Raw genomic sequence first — 21,355 nt, 5'->3', positions numbered from 1 at the left:
TTTCACGAATTTTTAATATCAAATATAATACATATATGTTGATTGCGATTGTTTCTTATGAGAAAATCTTAATTTTCTTTGCAGTATTCTAATAATTTCTAATTCAATTTAATTTAGATGCTCTATCATCTACTGCAACTATAAAAAAAATCATTTTTAGTAACAATATAATTTTATACGAAAAGAGATTATCTAACTAAAAATAACAGAGAGACTTACTTTTACTACTTTGACAATTTTATTAGCGTTAATTTTTTTTTAGGCAGGAGTCAGAACGAGGAAGGTTTAGAAAATAAGTAAATAAAGTTGTATTATATTAGGATAACATTCTTTCCGTTCAATTTTTAGGTGCATTTGCTTTGCTTATTTGTTAGGTATATTTAGCCAAGTTTAGCTCTTGTGGCCTGTATATTTTATGCTGGTACGTATCTCTTCGTCAGTCATTTTCTCCATATTCGTTTTTACAATGGACATCAGAGTATGACACGTCCATTTTTAACCACGTTATTATCAACAAATACTTACATCCTCTTTACTCGAAACCCTTCAGTTTCATTCTCTCAAATTTTAATATTTTCTTGATAAAATCTTATCACTTAAAATAATCTGCATGGTTGTGTGAGATAAAAGTTATGCGAACATATTCACGCATATAAAAGTAAAGATTTGTCCTTTTTCAGTATTAGAGCTAGGAAAATTGCGCGGTTGACTTTTTTAGCTGGCAAAGCATTTTAAATAATCTTCACAATATCTCTCTTGTTTGAGGCAGGAGGTCCTATCACGCGGCGTTGGAGTTATAATAGTGGATCCGTTCGCTACGCGAGAGATACGCGTACCAATAGAAAAGATTGATGGTCAGGAAAAACAGGGGAAACATTACACGACTGACGCGGTCAATCTTCGATACCGAGTTGTATCTGGGAGTTCGCCGACGTCGTCTTCTGGACGCGGACGACGTTGCTCGCTTGGATGACGGCGGGTGTGGCTGTGGCGGCGGCGGCAGCGGCGGCGGCATTTGTCGCGGCGCGGGCGGTGGGCTGCAGGTCATACAAGATATCTGCCAGTGCCCAGGCACCGCTGGATCCCTATCGGGTATCGAGATCGCTGACAATGGTATCACTTCGATCATACTGTCGCCATTTATCGCCAAGTTGCGATTGCCACGTCCTCGTGTAGTAGAACTCGCGGAACTCTTCCGACGAGCCTAAAACAATATTTATGGAATGTTATGGAAGTTGGAACTTGGAACCATTATTCTCTCTCATTCCCTGCGTTGGAACTTAACATTTCAAGTTATACCATGATATGACTTGGAAATGAAAGGAAGAATGTTCTAAATCTGCTAGAACGTTATTTTCTTGTCTTTTTTCAATTTATATTTAGATTTTATCTCTCTCTCTCTCTCTCTCTCTCTCTCTCTCTCTCTCTCTCTCTCTCTCTCTCTCTCTCTCTCTCTCTCTCTCTCTCTCTCTCTCAGCATTTATATTTGTTCTTGAAAAAATAGGAAGAAATGAATAAATTTCTCGCTTCTATTTAATCCAAGAGCTTATATGATACAATATATTTACCGGTTGATTTTTTATTAGTCTTCTAGTTACATCTTCCTCTTCGTTTGAACTTTCAGTATCGCTTAGATCAGAACTAAAGTAACACTCTCCCGATCCATACTTGGTGAAATAATGCACCACTGCAAATTGTATTATAGTAGCGAAGATGAACGCGAACGAGAGAAAGACGAAGAAATCCAGAGCAGTGGGATAAGGAACTTTAGGCAGGTCGGTTCTCGCTTCGAGTCCTAAGAATGTCATTGTTAATACAGTAGTTATGCCTGAAACAAGATGTAACGTGACAATCGAACTGTGCAATTATAAATTCTACAACAGTAAAGCTTATCTTGAATTTTAGTGAATAATAGGGAAATACAATAATTACAGTTGTTTATTTAATTTCAATTATCACATCCGGATATTCAATTTGCAAAAGTCCTTCATTATTATTATTCTTTTATTATTTGTTTTATTTGGAAATTCTTTGTATGTCGTATTTCGATAACATTTTCGATAACAAATATAACATGATAAATTGCTATAGACATAATTACATATATTATAAATATAGAGTAAAATGGCACTTGATAAGAAATTTTAATTCTGCAACAGTAAAGAGATTATTATATGTAATATAAGTTTTGAAAATTTTCAGACCAGTCAATGTTTATTACAATGTCTGATTAATGATATAAATTAAAAAAAAAAACGACACATTACTCGCTTGATTTCCGTTACAAGGAAAATTATAAGTTTAATAAAGCCCAAGAAATTATATTAGCGCATTTGCGGCGTTGTTGCGGTGTTGAGAAAGCGTTGCGTATTTTAAATTATGCGGGTTGTGCATTTTCACGCTTGCGGTTTAGCATAGATCCCTTTTGATGCATTTTGCTCGCACTGCGTTATATTCTCTTACACACGTTTACCGTACACATATCTGTTGTAAAAGTATGATAAAATGCATGTTTAAGGTAGATTGTATGGTAGAGTGTAACACACACGGTGGAGGTTTCAAAGAACACTTAAATTATTAATAGCAGTGGAATAGCTGCTCTTACCTAGCGACACTCGGTCGGCGGTAGCTTCTCTGTTTAACCAGAATGAGACCCAAGACAAGACGACCAGCAGGACGCAAGGACCGTATACCTGTATTAGGAAGTTACCCATGTGCCTTTGTAAATGGAAGTACACCAAGAGCATCGAGTATTCCGCTGAAATATATTTGACATCTATATATATAAGCTAAGAATAACGTGCTTTTAACGTCGCTATATATATATATATATATATATACTTTTACCAAATTAAAAGAAATTTAGATGATTACAACAAGTGATTGCGTCAAGAGATTTAAATACAAGACACGCAAAAGTGGCTTAGACAATTTTAATTTGTAGTTGTATCATTGCATGCTTAATAAATCAACAAATATAACGCTGATTAACCACATATTTCTGTAGAGTACAATATTATAAAAACATTTGTATCTTTGCCTATCAAAGGATGGACTGCCAGTCCTGCACTCTTCCTATTCATCGATTATTTGCACAAACTTCATGATATTTTATTACTGGAATAAAATGTAATTTTTATCATGACGAAGCATCATGTCGGAAAGCAATTGTTGCTATAATGTTGTTGTTTAAAATTATTATAAGAATATCTTTCTGGGTCGATGTGACTTGACGATTTTAAGCAGATTTCCTCGATAAGTTCTTCCACAATCAACTCAAGAGGCAGCCGCGGCGTTTGCCGTTTACTAATAATCGATAATACAATAATTCGATCAATTAAAATTTGCAGACAAATTTATGTAGTATCCAATCTTCTGGGCTGCTCGCCTATATGAACGGACAATGAAAGCTTAAGGAGAAAAAGAGAGAGTCGACGCTACTTTTACCCTTCCTTGACCGAATTTTCTGTAGAGTTCCCAATTTTCGCGTTAAGTTACTTTAATTCATTCGCTCATCATTTGCTGCTTACTAACTGTAAGTTGTATACGTATGTATGTACATACGTATATGTATATTAAAGTTGGATTTTTATCGACGTCTTAGCACTATATTTACTTCTCTGATTCTCAAATTGCCATTTTCTACTTCTTTGTACTAAATGTACTAAATTCACAGCGCTAGAAGAAATATTGATAAGCCGTATATTCTTGATCTCGTTTGCAGGGCGGCCTCATTGCACTTACCATGCGAGAAACCCGGTGCGGTCGAATGATTTGCAGTGGGATTGGCGACCAGATCAAATTGTGACAGCTTCATATCCTCTGCTATAGCGACTTGCCTTGCGCTGTTCCACTTGTAGATTACATCGCGTGTCGTGTAGCCGACTGTAAGTGGATTAATTTCGCATTGCCAAAAAGATCGACGTATCGTCTCAAATGGTAGCTGACAATCGAAAATTGCACGCTTGGCCTTTGCTGCTTCATTATTTAAAATTTAAATATACGATTTTATTTAAAAATAAAAGAAATAAGTAAGAAAATATATAATAAACTCGATGTCTATTGATAAATCTAATTAAACCTAATTTTTATGCATAAGTACACTAAATGTCGCATAATTTTTTACGAGATTAAAAATTACACAAGAAACGAATAAGCCTGCATGATCCCCGTTATTTTATTGATCCTTGAAATCTTTCTATCGCAGATTGCTGATACAATCCGAATGTCGCTGAAGGAAGGAAGCAGAAGCGAAAAGAAGAAGAAGGATAAAATATCTTTGAGAGTCGCGGAACAAATAAATTTACTAAACTCACAGCTGCCAAATTGCAGCGGACATCTTTGTGTATCCATTGGAAAGTCTTCGAGATTCATCGGACATCCTGCTTTAATCGTAAGTCTGAAACGACATAAACAATTTAACACAAATTTTGGAATGCTATAATCTCGATACGTATAACGTATAACAGACTATAAAAAAACATCTGTAACTGATTTTTGATTAAATTTGTTGTCGTTATACAAAATTCTATTAAAATTAAGTAAAATTAAAATTGTAATCACTTATAATTCGAAAGTCATATATTAAGAACAAGTTTAATTTAAACATTCTGTATATTAAGTGAAAATAGTTGTTTACTACAGAAATCTTGTCATTCATTTTACGCAATATTTCAATTTTCAATCAGTTTGAACAAAATTTCAATAGTATGTATTATACTTTGCTTGTGGTCAAATGCAAATGCAAAACGCATAAGAGATTAGTATCGTAAATTGTTTTGAGTTTCATTGAATTATCACTCTGCGTTTTAATTTCGGAAAAGTTAAGATCAAAAGATAAAACGATCTATGGATTCATCACTTTGGTACTTCACCAACTCGCTTTATCGTTAAATTTGCAGCAGGTATGCGTTTATTTTTATACCTACACACCTCATATCGTGAGAGCGCACGACAGCTCAACTTCCGTTATATCTCGCAATTTTTTAAGGATTAAAGTTTTATTTTTATTGTTTGTTATATATTTAGTAAAAAAATTCTATAATATTTGCATGCGTTTAACATAATAATATGGAAAAATTGCGAGAGTTTAAGAATATGGATCATGAGTAAAATGAACCAAGCACGAAAAAGATAATAAATAATGATCGACTAATAGGAGTATAGAAAAAAAAACAAGAATTCCCCTTTACTGGAGTTTAGGATTTTAGGCTTTTTTTCTAGTCACAGATTGAATATTTCTCTCACGTATCTCGACATTCTCGACGGCACGGCGCGGCGTGCACGAAAGGTGTTGCGAGATTGACCGCGTTTTGCTGAAGATAGACCTCGGGCAATTTGCCTCGAATGATTTTCGGGTACCGTTTCAGTATAGGGACTGCTTTTTAATCCCGGTAAAATCAAATTCAGCAACAGACTTGCTGAAGAAAAGATTCCCGATTATTGAGGTACTAACCTGAACTTTATTCCGAATAAAGCGCGAACAAATGTTGTTGTGGCTGTATATTTAATCGAGTTTGATTTAAATTATTTACATATATTGATATTCAGCTTCTGTTGAGTTTTGTTTTCTGTAATTCCACTTTTTGAAAACGGGCACGTTACCTGAATTAATTTATTTTTTATCGAAGAATTGAGGCCTTTTTGCGCGATGTTGATTGGTTCTCTCGCTTGGCTTCGTACTGCGAGAGTAACTCATAAATGACCGATTATTATATTATAGATTGATTTTGGTTATCTTGATGCGTGTATGCGTGAATAAGTAAATATAATAGTCGAGAATAAATGGCGCGCGCTTTATAGTGTCTAGTCTACCTTAAATATTGAGTGATTGTTGACTTTTTATTACATTAGATATTATAGATGATGAGAAGTTTCTGAATTTATTTGAAATATTGATAATAATTTTAAGATAGTCTTTTGATGTTTAGAATTTACAGTTTCGTTAAGATTAATACAATTTACTCTGTCGAATTACTTCGCATCGTGATATTTGTTATAAAAGAGTTGATTAATTTTAGAAGTACATTATAATCTTAAAATATGTAAGTATTTGTTATAATCAAAGAGAATTAATTAACTTTCTGCAAATTATGGCTGGTTAAATATATTTTGAAAGTTTGAAATGATACATTTTGTACAAGACACAACGAGAGGTTTAAAGTTGTGTTCTAAACTTACGTAGGACACGCATTATACAGATGGCTGTTCTAATGAGACTCATAATTCTACGTTACAATAAACATTCTCTCTCTCTCTCTCTCTCTCTTTTTCTTTCTTTCTCTCTGTCTCACTTCCTTGACAATATCGGTGAAAAGAAGCAAAAGTTTTATTCCTTTATAATGACAAGTTTTCTCTGCCTCATGAATAATGACGATTACGGCCGAAGGAGCGTGAGATAAAACCAAGTCGAATGGGATGAGATTAAAAGAATGAAGAAAGACCAACTTTTCACGGATACGCGAGAAAAGAATTAACCGAGCGGTAAAGTTAAACGGCCCCCAAATAAATAATTCAGGATAATTTTAAAGATAGCAATGGCACGACGACAAGTTCTCGATTCTTTCGGTAAATTTTTTCGAAAAAAAATTTTAAAAAAGGTAGATAAAAAAAAGCGTTGTGAAGGAAAAATCAAAGCATAGAATGGAAAGCAGTAGTAAGTAAGTAGTAGAAGATCCATATACAATGGTAAATGATCGCAGGATAAATCAGATTATAATAACATTTAGTTGCAATTTCAATAAAGCACAATATAGTAAGAGCGAATGTCTTTTGAGACATTTATTCTTGAAGAAATTAATAAAATAAACGGATTAAAATTTATAAGTATACATTTTTATTTAAGCCTAAACTATCGTAAAAAACTAACAATGTTGTCAAAAATTTCGTTGCTTATCGCTTGAATGCTCTGAAAGATATGAGTTAGACTTACAATTTCTCGGGTAAACATTCGAATGACAAAAGTTAATCCGAAAAGTTGATCCGAATAGACGTTTTGTTCAAGTCAAAGGAAAAAGAAGAGCAAAAGTCACTCTCGAAAAGTTTCTCGCCATTCAAGCAAGAATTACAGAAGAGAAGTGCGGCTTCTCAGTTGTGCACTATACGTGTATATGTATATATTGAACGATATCTTTTCATCTCACAACAAGCTACGACCGCGTTTTAAACGATAGTTTCTGGATTAGCAATTAACCGATGTTTACGAGATATAGTCGCATCTTTACAGAATGCAAAGACAAGTTTAGTTATTTTTTCACAAATGTTCTTGAGTTCTCGATTTATCGCTATACGAGTATATATATTTTAACAATTTTTGTAAAGGCACGTCTTTCGTTTGCCATTTCAGAGATATAGACGAAATTTCGGCGTATTTCAAAGGAAGGATCTATCGATCGATAGGGAAAGTAAAAGAGAAACAGAGAGGGGGAGAGAGAGAGCATTTGCACGGTACAGTGTACACTTCATGCTCGACATACTCTCGCGAAATTGGATCTCTCTCTCTCTCTCTCTCTCTCATTCTCCCTCTCTTGAAAATGCAACGGGATACTGCAACTCGTACTTCCGATCATACATGCATTGCGGCCCGTCTTCGATGCACTTCTCGATACGATCCAAAAGCTCTTTTTAGACTAGATCATCTCTACTTCCCTTTCTCTCTCCTGTATTTATTTCGTCAGTTATTAGTAATATGCATTTATTTGCTTGTTTTCGAATTTTTAATTATGATAATGTTGGTCCGTTGAGAATGTAAATAAAAATAATAGGTTGCTGTCACAGTAATCCCGCACAAGACTCGCTCGAAAGTCTATTGTTTTAAATAACAATAAAAAGTTTATATTATTGTTCAAAATATAAAGAAAATGAGTATTGACGGATATACAATTCTTGATCAGTCTGATAATACGTAACGTTGCATATTAATCGCGAGATTCCATAAAACAACTAGGTGTTTGCAGTGGCATTAATTTAAATGCAAATATCACAATAGTACTTGACTGCGGCGTTCGCAGTCACAGGTGCAGAACTTGTATGTATGATGCAGTCTTGATTTTTCATTGCTAGAACATGCAATTTGGTTAATTCTAGGTTTTAACCGCAAGTCAGAATAAGAATTAATTCCTTTTTCAACATACAGAATACCTAGTACTTTATGCGATAAAAAACTGCAAAATAAAAATCGGTAAAACTATGACAATTGCTTCAATTTAGTCAAGTTACAAGCAATTATTAACATTTAAATGTATGATCGGTATGCTATTTGGAATTGATATTTGAGAGAGAGAGAGAGAGAGAGAGAGAGAGAGAGAGAGAGAGAGAGAGAGAGAGAGAGAGAGAGAGAGAGAGAGAGAGAGAGAGAGAGAGAGATAAAAAGAGAGAGAGAGAGAGAGAGAGAAAGAGAGAGAGAGAGAGAGAGAGAGAGAGAGAGAGAGAGGAGAGAGAGAGAGAGAGAGAGAGAGAGAGAGAGAGAGAGAGAGAGAGAGAGAGAGAAATCAAATAATTCTTTTTCCTAAATCTAAAAATCTATAAATATAAATTTATAAAAATTAAATTTATAAACTTTATCTTCTTTTCTGTTTTACTACCTGCTAATAATTCCATTTACTATTTACTATTATAATTTTTTATTTTATAAACATAAAACAACACTAAATTATTATATTAAAAAAAGAATTGTTATATTTGTAAATTTACATTACTTTTATTTTTCAATGAGATACTAACTTTGGGAACTAATGTTATCATCTATAGAACACGAATCAAGATTGAGATAATACATAATAAAATAATTTTTTTCTCTCTATGTAGTACAAATAATTTTGTGTTTAAACGTCAGACTTGATAGATCAGCAGCAAATTATGCGAAGCTGTTAATATTACATGTATTATTATAATAATATCGATAATATATTATAGATATAATGTATACCTAACAAATATGATTTGTTTTTTGTAACTTGATCAGAATTTATCCATTAGATTTCGAAAATACCGAAATCAGCGAATCCCTATTCTCCCTGGTTTAAATAAATCTCGATGGTCGATAAAAGGCAGCGGCTAATAAAGTATCGAGTAAATAACACCACGGACGTGATCAAAACATTTTCCAATCCAAATGGGTATGGGTTCAGTCGGTCAGAGAAAAATATATATGAGACCTCGTTTTTCAAAGAAACTGCATTTTTTAAGATGTGAGACAGCAATTGTATAAAATCTGCCCTTTTTCGACTTGTCAAGTTTTCACAGTTTTCATGTAATTATCACGATAGATGGCTGGTATTCTTATTATACACTTGATTCGATTGTTGATTAAAAATTTTTTTGGCTGTTACAAATTGTGATTAGCACACTTGTTACTAAACGAATAGTCAAGTATATAGTTTTCTCATAAAAATTATTTATTTTTCCACGTGTGAAAAGAAGCAAGATATATAATGGTAGCAAAATCAATAATTTCATCTTATTAATTTATAACGTCAAAATATGGAACAGTAAGGGGCTTCAAGTTACATATCATAGAGGCTACTTTGTTTTTTGTTATTGATATAAACCAAATACAAATACAAAAGGAGTACTGAAGCGATACAACCATCTCCTTATTGTTAATCTGTTCCCTTTCTCTTGACCTAGTCTTCCGGATCTATTGTGTACGGCAGAATTAACCCTTGAGTTCGAGATACCTCAGACCTTGCATATGTCACGTTGCCGAGAAAAGATTTGCAGAGATTTGGTGTCGAGCGAATACTGACATACTTGCTTAAAATTCTATCTTACGTGCACGATCTCCATTTCTCCTTGTTAAAAAATAGAGATTTTGCATTACTAACAGATATGTCAGCGAATAGAAATCAAAAGGAATATCAAGTCAAGTTGATTTTTTATTTTTAAATTGATTTGCAATATCTAAACTGTTAATCTCCCTTAATTTTACACAATTTTCAAAACCATATAGTTAAAATTTATCCGTAAGTTGACAGAGTACAATTGTAATATGTTCGATTACATGACTTTTCGAAAGAAAAAAATCTTTATAAGCGATTGGCAATAATAAGAGATAAAATTCAGATAAAGTTCCGATCTTCCGATCATAAATCTCACGACATTTTTGCAAGAGACATCATTACGCTTTTCACGATTTTCTTAAAAGAATATTTTTATGGTAATAGAGGTAACATGAGACGACAGAAAGACTAAACCTTTCGCATAATTATATGTACTTCAACCCAAAATAAATTTAACATGATAAAGCACTGAAGGTACGACAAGATTTTTTTGTATTGATACTGTTGACGTATCTTGATTACTGCGGCGTAATGAACAGACGTTAAATAATATTCGAATGTTATAAATATTAATAATATAGAGATTCTTCCTTTTATTTTCCTCTTACTTTATACCAAGATTATAAGAAGTTTATTATTTTTGACACCTTGTAGTTATAACTTCTTAAAAGACAAAATTTATAAGATCTTTCATGGATTATGCATGTTTTTAATCTACGGAATCGAGATATTCATTGAAACATACCTGGAACTGTAAAGTACTCTGCCATTCTGATAAAGTCTGACGAATTTATTCGGGCTGGTGATCGTATGCAGGTAACTATGCTTGCCATTGTAGAAATACGTGTCGGGCTTCCAGATCCGTGCCAACATAGAAATACTCAGAGCGAGTGTCTCCTTACCACCCTGAAATGCTAAACGTCTGTCGACCCACGATTGTCGAAAGTAACAATCCATTGAGTACGTCTGCAGGAAATTTCAAATTTTGATTATAAACCATATCATCATTTATATATAGTCTATACATTTTAATAAATATGTACAAATCTACAATCGAGAATTTGACACGTTAATTAATTTTTCTATATCGTTTAATGCTAAGGTTTTATTTTTAAAATACACTATTTATTATATGCCAAGTCCTGAATTATTTGAAATCGATTCCCTATATGTACTCGTGTACACAATTAGGCAGATTCAAATTTTGTGATTGCCTCGCATATTATGCTGAGAGATAAACGAAAAATATGACTGACCATATCCATCTCAGAGATGGGACCCATGCTGCGTACCATAATATCGACCTCGACAGTGGCCGGGGGCCCGCCAAAGTCTGGTCTAATGCTATTGTCGTAACCGCGAAGTAGATTATCCAATAGGTCGCTAATGTTACTGTGGTTGTTGCTTTGCGTCCGCTGTCTGACGGAAGTTCTTGCACCCGCGGCCACTCTAAAACAAGTGTCGTAATTTTACCAGCTAGCCGAGTAAATCGCGGCTTGATAAGATTAATTTTATTAATCGGAAGAAACACTCCCTTTTTTTTGTAACACGAAAATTCTACAGCGCGATGAATACATTTATATGTTCTTTATGGGCATTAAAAAAATAAATATTAATATTTTACGTCGTTTAGGTTAATATTTTAATTAATAATGATGAAAAAGCCGGCGTTTATAACACACAAAAGATTCGAAGTGTGCGCAAAGAGTTAAATTATATTACGTGACACGTGACAAGCAAATTGATTGATTGACTGATTGATTTGCATTAACAACGTGCTAAAATTGAGCGATTTCCGAGGGTGTGCAACTAGTCGGAATATCTTGCCTTTTTTAAATAACATGTTCCATATCTCATACATATTCCAGTTTAGTTCTTTAGCTTGCGTTACCGATTCACCCTGCACATATATATACGCGTACACATACGTATGATAAATATGGAGTAAACCATGCTTTACTTTTGCTTACTCGGCCACAGAATCCTGAAATCTTGGTGAACATATCTCCATATACCTACAACTGTATGCGTATACAGCTAGTGCAATTAAAACGGTCAAAAGTCATTCGGGAGAAAGCTAAATAAAAAGCTGGAATCATATATATATTTACCGTATTTAAAAAACGTTAAAGCCGCATTTGCTTATCATGTTCAATTTTCTAAATTTAAATTAAATTGTTTAGATTTATATTCCCCAAAAAATTGCACTATTTGTAGCGTTAATTAATAAATTAATAATAGAACTTTTAATTTAACTTTTCGCTTTAAAGTATTTGATTTGAAATTTAAAGAAATATTACAATTTTTGAGGAATTGTACTTATTTCCAACAAGACGTAATTTTATATTAATTTTTATTGTTAATATACCTGCAGTTAATTGAAGTATTAATCTCATTGTAAGATTGACTGACAATGAGCAACATTATGGAGAAAAGATATCCGCAATGAATTTACATTAATTGTATTCCTTGATATAGCCGTTTAAATATAAAAGTGGCCTTTGTTTAATGTTTAATGTATGCATGTAAGAAAGAAGACTTCCAATTATACGAATGAGTTATTCAAGAGACAATATAAGTAAGTATGCCCTTGGATTTATTTGTCCTTTGTAAAGAAGACTGCATCGTTACACATAAACGAATACATAATCATTTACTTAATAAATCGTTTAACGAATTGCCGCCGAATTAAATAAATTCCGCATATAACTGACATCATTAAAATGCATAGGATAAAATATAACACAGAGTTTCTTGTAGATCGAACTTACAAAAAGATAGAAGTAATGAGATTGGCAAAGACGAGCAGGATTCTTGGCTTCATGATGTTAGCTTCGTGAGGTCGGAGTCTTACTTTCTTCGTGTAAGAATTCGTTCGTCAGTTTGATTTAACAACAGGACCATTTGATATTTCGCACTATAGTAAACATCAACATAACATTAATAAGAGTTAAGAAACAAAATAGCAACACGCAACACGCAACACGCATTATTATATAGCTTTTTTAATGAAATTTTATAAGCTTATATAAAAAAAATGAGATTAGAATTTTAGAATATATTGGTAACACAGTTACTAAAAGGTACAATTAAATTTAATAGAAATATGGTAATTTAATAGAAATAGAAATACATATACACGGAAATATCGAGAGCTAGAATTTGGTTACCAATCCTATAAATAATACATTATAGATGATGGCATCCGAGCGCATAACGAACGTTTCTTTTTTTTTGCGGTAAACGAGATGGAAAATAACGGTGTGTATTTCGAGGTTTAATAACGCTATTAAATTTTACGTTACATTCGTATGAACTGTGAATCTGTCTGCTCGATAAATGCGTATATTGGACCGTTAAGTTGTTCGTTTCTGTATGCGATGCCTTAATTTAGGATAAATATTACTATTGCGCGAAAACTAGCTTCAGAAAATTATGTGGCAAGCTGTAATGGTGAAAATGTGGAACTATTTGTGCATAATGAGTATTTTTTACGTTTGCGCATATATACTTAATCTTTATGTAATTAAACAAAATCAAAATATAAAATATAAAAATTCTCGTGTAAATTTAATTTAAAAACATCTAGTTTTTTATTTCTGTACTTGTTGTTCATCTTGCCATTATGACATTTTTCTCTTTGATCGAACAATGTTTCGAAACAGCACAACACAAATGTCTAAAGATCGCAAAGAACTAGCTCTTTAATCTCCTCGACGTCTTTTAGACTTTGCCTTTTTGACTTTTGCGTTGCTCGATTTTCGGTGACGATGTGCGATAACGCGTAGTAAATAGACAGATATCGAATCGGTAAATCGATAAATCGGTAAATCTTGACGGTTATGCGTACATTCGCTGCTTGTGCGACACATACCCTTCATTCATTCCCTCGAAAATAGTTTGAAGCGAAAGACGTTTGAAAGTGAACGAACCGCACCGTATATGCAAACAGCTATTTGTACACATGTAAATACGAGATACGCTTTGAAAAGTGGGTGCCATTCGCGACGTGATGATTGGGATGGCCTGATTATCAGCAACGTTTGTGTATACGTAAATCGGAAGCAGGGATTTTAATTACTCAACGCGTCTTGCGAAAACTCGTCACTCGTGTAAATAATTTTCCAAATTATGGTACATGGTTGCTTTCTAAACATGTTTAGATGAAAGTGTGACGAAATGTTAGAGAGCTTCCGACAAAGATGACGCGTTTGGTACCTTTACATGTTTTTTTAAGAGATACTGCCAAAGTAAATTAATTTTTTTTATCTTTGAAATATTATAAAATGTCTCGTTCTTACAATCTTATAGTCGGAGAACAAGAATCTGTTCAGACAAAATGTTTTTATTATATTACGAATACTTATTAAATATGTTTCGACAAGTCACACGGTGCACACAACATATCCTTGTCAATGGCACAGAATAGATAAGTCACACTTAACAAACACACGTACGAGAAAGCGCGCGAGGACGTATATTATACGTGTAGCAGGCATTCCTTAAAGTTTAATTTGTAATTTGAGTCCATGGTACCGCGAAAATTCCTGACACTGACGTATGCCCCGATAGCACTTCGTGTTACAAAGCTGTAAGTTGGGATGACACAACGTCAATTTTCCATGCTATATAAATGCGGTAAAATGTACCTATATCGATTGTCGCGCGCGCGTTTCCAGCATCATATTATCAATATATAAGTATAGAAATCATTCTCTGGGGAATTTGTTTAATTTCCAAGTTATATAAAAAAATATATCAATTTTAATAAATCTCAAATTCCAAATTATACTGAATACGCATGTCTTAATCACGACTCATTGAATTTCAATGTATGCATAATGTATATACCCCACAGACATATTAGGTATATACAATTTGTATATACAGGCATCGAAATAATTAAGGCACGTTTTGCGTTCTGATTAAAAGAAAAAATAAGCATCGTCAAACAGACGAAGAATATCATTCGGAGACAACGAACATCTCGGCGACAACTTCGACGCAAATGACGGCATGCCTCTGGTGCCTCAACGAAATTCGTGGTGCTCTTAAGGACGACCCGCATTTACGACGGGTTTGGTTTATCAGAACAATTTGTCACACATTGAGAAAAGCGATTGGATGTCTTTTGGTTCGTCAGGTAATTTGTCAGGTAATATGCGTGTAGGTGTGGCATCAATCTCGAAATTTAGAGTAGCATAAAAAATTCGATCAAAAATTCGATCCTGCAATTCGCAAAATGGACATGAAAGGATTTATCGTAAATTATTATATTTTTTATTTTTGTTTAATGTAGATGTGTCATAACTGGAAAAAGCCAAAGATACACAAATACACAATAATTATTGTAGTCAAAAACTTGCCAACACTATTTGCTGGTAATTGTTTAGTATTCGGTACTAAATGTACCTCCGTACTATTTATTCCTTATGTGGTGAGATAACTTGAAATTTAATCGATAGAGAAATTCAAAAAAAAGGATTAGGAATAGTCAAGCAGCAGTTGTGTGTGAGTGAATTGTGAATTGCGAAATTATAAAATGGTTCGACCGTCGAATCCGCGACTCATGGCTCGCGTGCTAGATGCAGTGGCAAATCTTGGCGACACTAAAGGTTCATCAGCTCGCGAAGTTCTCAGTTTTATCCGGCACAGCAACGTATCGTCCAAAAATTTGACGCTGCAGGTGAGTGTAACATTAACTTTAAATAAAAGGTTCATAGTCTTATTGAAATTTTATTGTGTTTTCCTTTTCTGCAATCTGTTATAAACATCTTATAAAAAGCTATTATAAATTATAAATTATAAATTATTTTTTTGGAATAGAAGAGAGAAGGATAACTTGTACTATGGCCAATAATGAAATTTTAAGTAATTTAATCGTTTGTATGATATATAATCGGTATATCGCAGGTACATCGAGCTTTAAAGCATGCGGTAAATGCTGGACTTTTACGGCATCGGAGTGGTCGTTATAAAACACTGGCTACTTTAAATCCTAATTCTGTCTCTAACCCACCTGTTAGTAAGGAACCGGCTACAAACAATCAGAAAAGTGAAGAGAAAAAATCAAAACCGGATGTGCAAGCACCTATCGGCGACGTGGAATCTTCTCGTCGAACACAAGGGCAAGAGCGCAAGTACGCCGTAATATTTCTATTATACGGACAAATGTATTTGTGTCCTTTTTCGATTAATTTAAAGTCTCAAGACATCTCAAAGACGATAATTTTTACATTTATTATATGTACGTGTAAATTTTATAAATGAGATCTATCGAGATGTATTATAAATGATTAACGTTTACAATCTCTAATGGATTAATAATGATAGACTGCCATCTATCATTATTAAGAAATCTAACATGGTTTTAAAATGCTGAATTTGAAGAGAAAGACGAAAAAATTGAAATGGATTACCGATTACCCATTCTGCTTAATATCTACGAATATAGGAAAAGAACTACGTCACGGCGACGAAATAGTAAACATCGTAGTAGTAAAGGAAGAAGGAAGTCCCGACGATCGCCATATAGACGACCCGATGCCGCTCAGAATCGAAAGGTGCGTCGCAATTAGAGTTATCGCGCGCTACTCAAATAGTTTCGACTGCTTTAACAATAATATTTAATTTTATATAATATACATTTAATATATTTGTGTTTTATTCTATTACCTTCGTTCTTATATCTCTTAAGAATCACAAGATATTTGTTAAGAGATTCCATCAGTAGTATAAATGCTAGGGTATCGTATTATCCTTACATCTTGAGGTAAAGGAACCTGGGGTGAGTTGTAATAAGAGTCTATTGCGCGACATAATACGTACGAGACTTTAGTAGCTAATGCGAAGAGACGGCAGAATTAAACGTAATTTAACGTAAAGTTTCCAATATTTTCCGCAAAATATAGAAATAAAGAGACTATAAATTCTAAAAAATGTACATTGTAAATTGTAATAAAATAAATGATATTGTATATTATTTTGTAATATATTAAAACAGTATCGAGAATAATTGTTACAATTCGAATCTTTTCTCACACTTTTCTCACATCGTGAATAAAGATTATTGATATTTAATTAGATAAAACGTACGAAATACAATTTTTATGTTCATAATATGGTGATGATAGCGACGAGAGCGAAAGCGCACATACGAGGACGAGGAGTTCGAGGATCCGGATCAATCAATTCGAGGATCCGGACAGTACATCTTGCATGGAAGGGACAATTCGCCCGTACCATTCAACCGTCGAACGAAACGTTCAAGAGTATCCAAGCGAGAGCTCGAGTCCGACTTTTCTGACGAAAGCGATTGCGATAGTGACTGCGACGTCAGCCGGAAGCATATGTCCCGGGGTAATTTTAACCACATTGGAAAAAAAATAAGAAAATTTTAATTAAGAATTATGCACTCTATGAGAAAGACTTATGCCTCTACATAATCTCTAAATATTAAATTCTAAAGTTTCCAAAATATACATGGTATCACATTTGCCTGACAAAAGCAGCAATCAATGTCACTAATGTATATTTGCTTTCTATTTTTTTCACGTAATCATATACAGTAAGAGTAATATATATATATATATATATATATTGTAATTATTGATCTATATTTTATTTAGCAAATAAATCATTGTGTCGAGAACGCAAAGTACCGAAACGCAAAGAGGCGCGCGCAAAATCGAGGGGTAGATCATCAGTGCCTCGAGCTCCAAGTCCGCAGCTGTTGCAACGAACGATGCAAGCGCGACAGCATCCGACCGAGGAGATCGAAAACGACAGGCAGCAATGTGACGAGGATCACGGATCCATGGAATGCAATGTGGCGCATCAAGAAGCACACAAAGACGTTGAAAGAGTTCGCGAGCCGAACGACAGCAACAGCGGCAGCACCCTGGAGAACTCGAGAGACTGATCACATTCTTTAATTTTTACTATCCCACTCTGCATTTGTCAATGTACAATCTTCTACTGCTTTTTTGGTGGTTATATATATCTGTCTATTTTTTGTTTTCTACTTTTTTCTGTACCGAAATGTCTACTGTTTCGAGAGATAAATTTGTAAACGTTTTAAGGGTAATTTATAAAATAAATATGCATGTGTGATGGATGATGTTGCGTATTTTATACAGAATATCCCATTTTTATTAGATATGTTATTTTTTTGAAAGAGCATTTAAACGCGATGACGTTTACTTTCAACATTTGCAAGCTGCAACATTATTACTTCATATATAGGTACTTGAACATTATAGCTTTGCTCAGAGCATTTTTTGGCAAACAAATTAATTTACTAAAAAATATTTTTCAAGAAACATTTATTTTACAAGAAAAAAATGATTGACAAATTTATCAAATCGGCCACAGAAATCTACAAATCGTTTGTGATAAACAAATAAATAAATGCAACATTTCAGAAAGTTTTTATAGTACAAACGCGCTTCTTCTCATGATTTGTTGTCCAAGACGCATTGGTATCGGTATAATTTATGAAGTTCTCCAACACGAAATATAGTATGTATGTATAGACAAACTGTCTCCGTGTATTCTGAAGCGAAGCTCGTTTGTGATGCCTCTTCGGCATATCATCGGCGCTTTCGTTCTCGTCATTGGCGTTGGGAGCCGATAAATGTATGACGGGCAAATACCAGGAAGTACTCCAGGAACAAAGTGCGGAAGCTTTTGCTGAGGCGGAATACTATCGGGAGCGTCACTTTTTACGGGATTTTTCTCACCACGTTTGAGCGAAGCCTCGAACCGGCGCGGCGGCCGGCGCGGGCACGGGCGCGCGGCGCATTTTTCGACGTGACTAAAGCTTTCTGATGTTTATCGGTTTAGCCAATGGCGTTTTATCCTTGCTAGCAAAGTTTTCCGCGGCGGGCACGGCAGTTTGCTTCCCATATTCGTTTGAATCTCTGTACGGGACGTTGTCTAAGTTTGCTCGAATCGGATTTTTATTTGCCTGCAAAGTTTTCTAGAAAGCATTATACTTTACTTTACTAGCACATTTATTTTTCGATTGTACACCGAGTAATATCAAAACAAGCCATTGCTTGATTTGACGCACTTGTATGCAACGTGTAGTTGTACAGTTAACAATTATACATATACTGAATAGAAAATATATGTATAGAAAAAAATTAAGTACAAATCATTATATTTTTACAGAAAGGAATTAATTTATAAAAATTGTAGTACAAGCAATCGTTCCAATTTTAGATTTACAAATTTGCCAAATGCATGTATCATATGTACTCTTTTATATCAAATATGATTCTTGAGATGTATTTACATCTCATGCCATTTTTCAATCATTTTTTTAGACTTCTGCCTTATGAATATTTCAGATATAAAGGATTTTGATTTTTTTCTATATTAAACACTCCTAGTTCACATTCTACCTCGCTTATCAAATAAATTTCATTAAAATACGCTTCAACGTGTCGAGTTCACAAATGCTCACGCTTCCGTTATTTGCTTGAGTGACGGCTAAAAGTGAAATAAGTGGATTACATAGCATAATGAATAATTAATAGGAGAGGATAATATGTAATGAAGATATACGTCTATATTAGAAAGACAGAATATTATATTATAAATGAAAGTCATTTCTATGAAATTTCAACAATATTTTTGGATACTTATTGTTGATCCGTACAATTTTTTCACACAACAGACAAGTTAAAGAACGTTCTCGAAATCTTCTGAGAAAGGTCCGCGAGGTTAATCTCAAAATCTATTGCACCACGTATTGACGAGGTAACTTGCGTAGAATATTATATATTATATAAATTGTTATTGTAAATGACATTTTTATTAATTTTTTATTACAAAACAATATAAACTGTAATAATTTTAAACACTCTTTATTTTATTCAATTAAAACAAATTATTTATTAAATAAGTTTGGAATTTTTAATAATGCTTTAGTAATAACAGCTCGTGATCAAAAAGTTGTAGAATATAAAAATTTATTTTTTTTAACAGCATAGACATTATATATATATATATATATATATATATATATATATGTAGTTACATTCACGAAATTGATCAATGTTTTATAAAGGCTTTATTAAATTCTTAATATAATAAAAAAAACAAAATTAAAGGAGAGAGAACATGTTTGTAAATTTCGAAATAACGTTTTGAAATGTTTAAAATACTTGAAAAATTTTGTAATTTATTGTAAATATTCAGTTGAACAGATATCTTCAACGTTTTCAGATAAAATTGCACAAATTAAAACGTGGATATTACTTTAGTATACTTGGAATACATGGAAATTCTATTAAGATTTATAAAAGTTTTAATCTCAAATCTTTAAACAACTTACCAAGCGCACGTGTTTGAGACGTTGGCATTTTGAAACTTTTGCAACATGAGGTCATGATGATAGCGAAAGTGCCCTCGACATTCTCGCAACTACTCACAAATGCGTTAGATAAAATTATTTCTAGATAATATTTTTATCTTGATCCTCATCACACAAGGATATGATAAAAGGTTCCGACGCATGGATCTTGATCGCCTAGGGCAGCCTAGGGTACCTAAAGATCGCGAGAAGCACGTGGCGAAGCCACAACGCGCACTGACTGCTCCAAACGGGACAGCTGACGAAGGGTAGAAACGCCGCGCTTTCCGCCCTCCGCTGTCAATCCCCACCAGCTTGCGCCCCTTTCTCTATCTTCATGTTTTCGATCGTTATATTTTACAACTTAATAAATGGTAGTGGATAAAGTATTTATATTAAAATACTGATATATACGAAGCAAAATCCTAATACATAATATTACAAATTGATCATGCTTGCTGTATATTTCATTCTATAAAAATTAAATTTTTAACACGTCGTTTTCGGTTGATCTGAAATTAATTATTGTATTTCTTTCAACTGTAAAAAAATGCAGTAAAAATGTTGAATGATATATGATCTCTGATATGACTCTGCTACAGAATTCTCTCTTAAGTAATCAATCAATTGTAAGCACTTGACCACATTTTTGCGGACGAGTGCAGAATGACAGAACTCATTTTACGACATCACATTTCATCGCGACACAGAACTTTGCTTTCGTTCTCAAGAATGCATTAAGGGGCTCGCACGATTCTCCATTCTTCCAGAGTTTTTGAATTTCATATATAGATCTCCTTATCCGATAACGGTATCTTTAATATGCGCGTGCCGAGTTTATTATAGCTTACTTTATTTACCACATACAAATTACAATTATATATGACGCATAAACAATAATTTAAAATTCTTTAATTTCTTTACAGTTAACTTTGAAATTAACTCTAATATACAAAGAAATAAAAAAAAAAGAAAAAATTGATTTTGACGTAATCTAAATTTAAGAGTGTGCATTTAAAAAAACCCCACTTGAAGATTTTAGCTAACTGTGTAATAGTTTCACTTGGCACGGATGTTTTACGAAGTCAATATAACAAGAACAACGAACGAAAAAGGATTATCCAAGATTAATGGCCTTTTTCCTAGGAAAGACAGGGATATCCTGTCTGTGAGCCACATTCACGAAAACATACCTTGATAGTACATAAGTTTGAAT

At 33.5% G+C, this 21,355-nt stretch overlaps 2 protein-coding genes across 2 annotated transcripts; one reads left to right on the top strand and one right to left on the bottom strand.

The window, feature by feature from the left end:
• Window positions 1-215: 215 nt before the first annotated feature.
• On the bottom strand, window positions 216-20,515 carry LOC139771858 (gamma-aminobutyric acid receptor alpha-like). The gene is made up of 9 exons (XM_071704985.1): window positions 20,122-20,515; window positions 12,551-12,696; window positions 11,036-11,228; window positions 10,525-10,745; window positions 4,317-4,399; window positions 3,745-3,885; window positions 2,606-2,758; window positions 1,569-1,828; window positions 216-1,204 (listed from the first exon to the last, which is right to left on the bottom strand). Exons 2-9 carry the CDS (start codon window positions 12,601-12,603, stop codon window positions 779-781), a joined length of 1,530 nt encoding a protein of 509 aa, XP_071561086.1. The 5' UTR covers window positions 12,604-12,696; window positions 20,122-20,515; the 3' UTR covers window positions 216-778.
• Window positions 3,749-17,895, top strand: LOC139771861 (uncharacterized). Its single transcript, XM_071704991.1, has 8 exons — window positions 3,749-3,887; window positions 4,208-4,393; window positions 14,712-15,160; window positions 15,245-15,465; window positions 15,693-15,919; window positions 16,234-16,342; window positions 16,913-17,138; window positions 17,408-17,895. Exons 4-8 carry the CDS (start codon window positions 15,322-15,324, stop codon window positions 17,698-17,700), a joined length of 999 nt encoding a protein of 332 aa, XP_071561092.1. The 5' UTR covers window positions 3,749-3,887; window positions 4,208-4,393; window positions 14,712-15,160; window positions 15,245-15,321; the 3' UTR covers window positions 17,701-17,895.
• Window positions 20,516-21,355: the final 840 nt, after the last annotated feature.

The sequence above is a fragment of the Temnothorax nylanderi genome, unplaced genomic scaffold (assembly GCF_030848795.1).
Source record: "Temnothorax nylanderi isolate EJ_2023f unplaced genomic scaffold, tnyl_v1.0 TNYL_tig0045_pilon, whole genome shotgun sequence".
NCBI classification, from domain to species: Eukaryota; Metazoa; Arthropoda; class Insecta; order Hymenoptera; family Formicidae; genus Temnothorax; species Temnothorax nylanderi.
Note: the sequence above shows the minus strand (reverse complement) of the source record. Positions and strands in the feature narration are given on the sequence as shown.

Bases quoted from the DNA above. Each gene is read 5' to 3' on its own strand.
- LOC139771858 (XM_071704985.1), bottom strand. From the start codon at position 12,603: ATGAAGCCAAGAATCCTGCTCGTCTTTGCCAATCTCATTACTTCTATC. The intron at 11,229-12,550 runs GTAAGTTCGATC...CACTTGTTTTAG, and splicing joins CTCATTACTTCTATCTTTTT to AGTGGCCGCGGGTGCAAGAA. The intron at 1,205-1,568 runs GTAAATATATTG...ATATTGTTTTAG, and splicing joins GACTAATAAAAAATCAACCG to GCTCGTCGGAAGAGTTCCGC.
- LOC139771861 (XM_071704991.1), top strand. From the start codon at position 15,322: ATGGTTCGACCGTCGAATCCGCGACTCATGGCTCGCGTGCTAGATGCA. The intron at 15,466-15,692 runs GTGAGTGTAACA...GGTATATCGCAG, and splicing joins CCAAAAATTTGACGCTGCAG to GTACATCGAGCTTTAAAGCA. The intron at 16,343-16,912 runs GTGCGTCGCAAT...TGGTGATGATAG, and splicing joins ATGCCGCTCAGAATCGAAAG to CGACGAGAGCGAAAGCGCAC.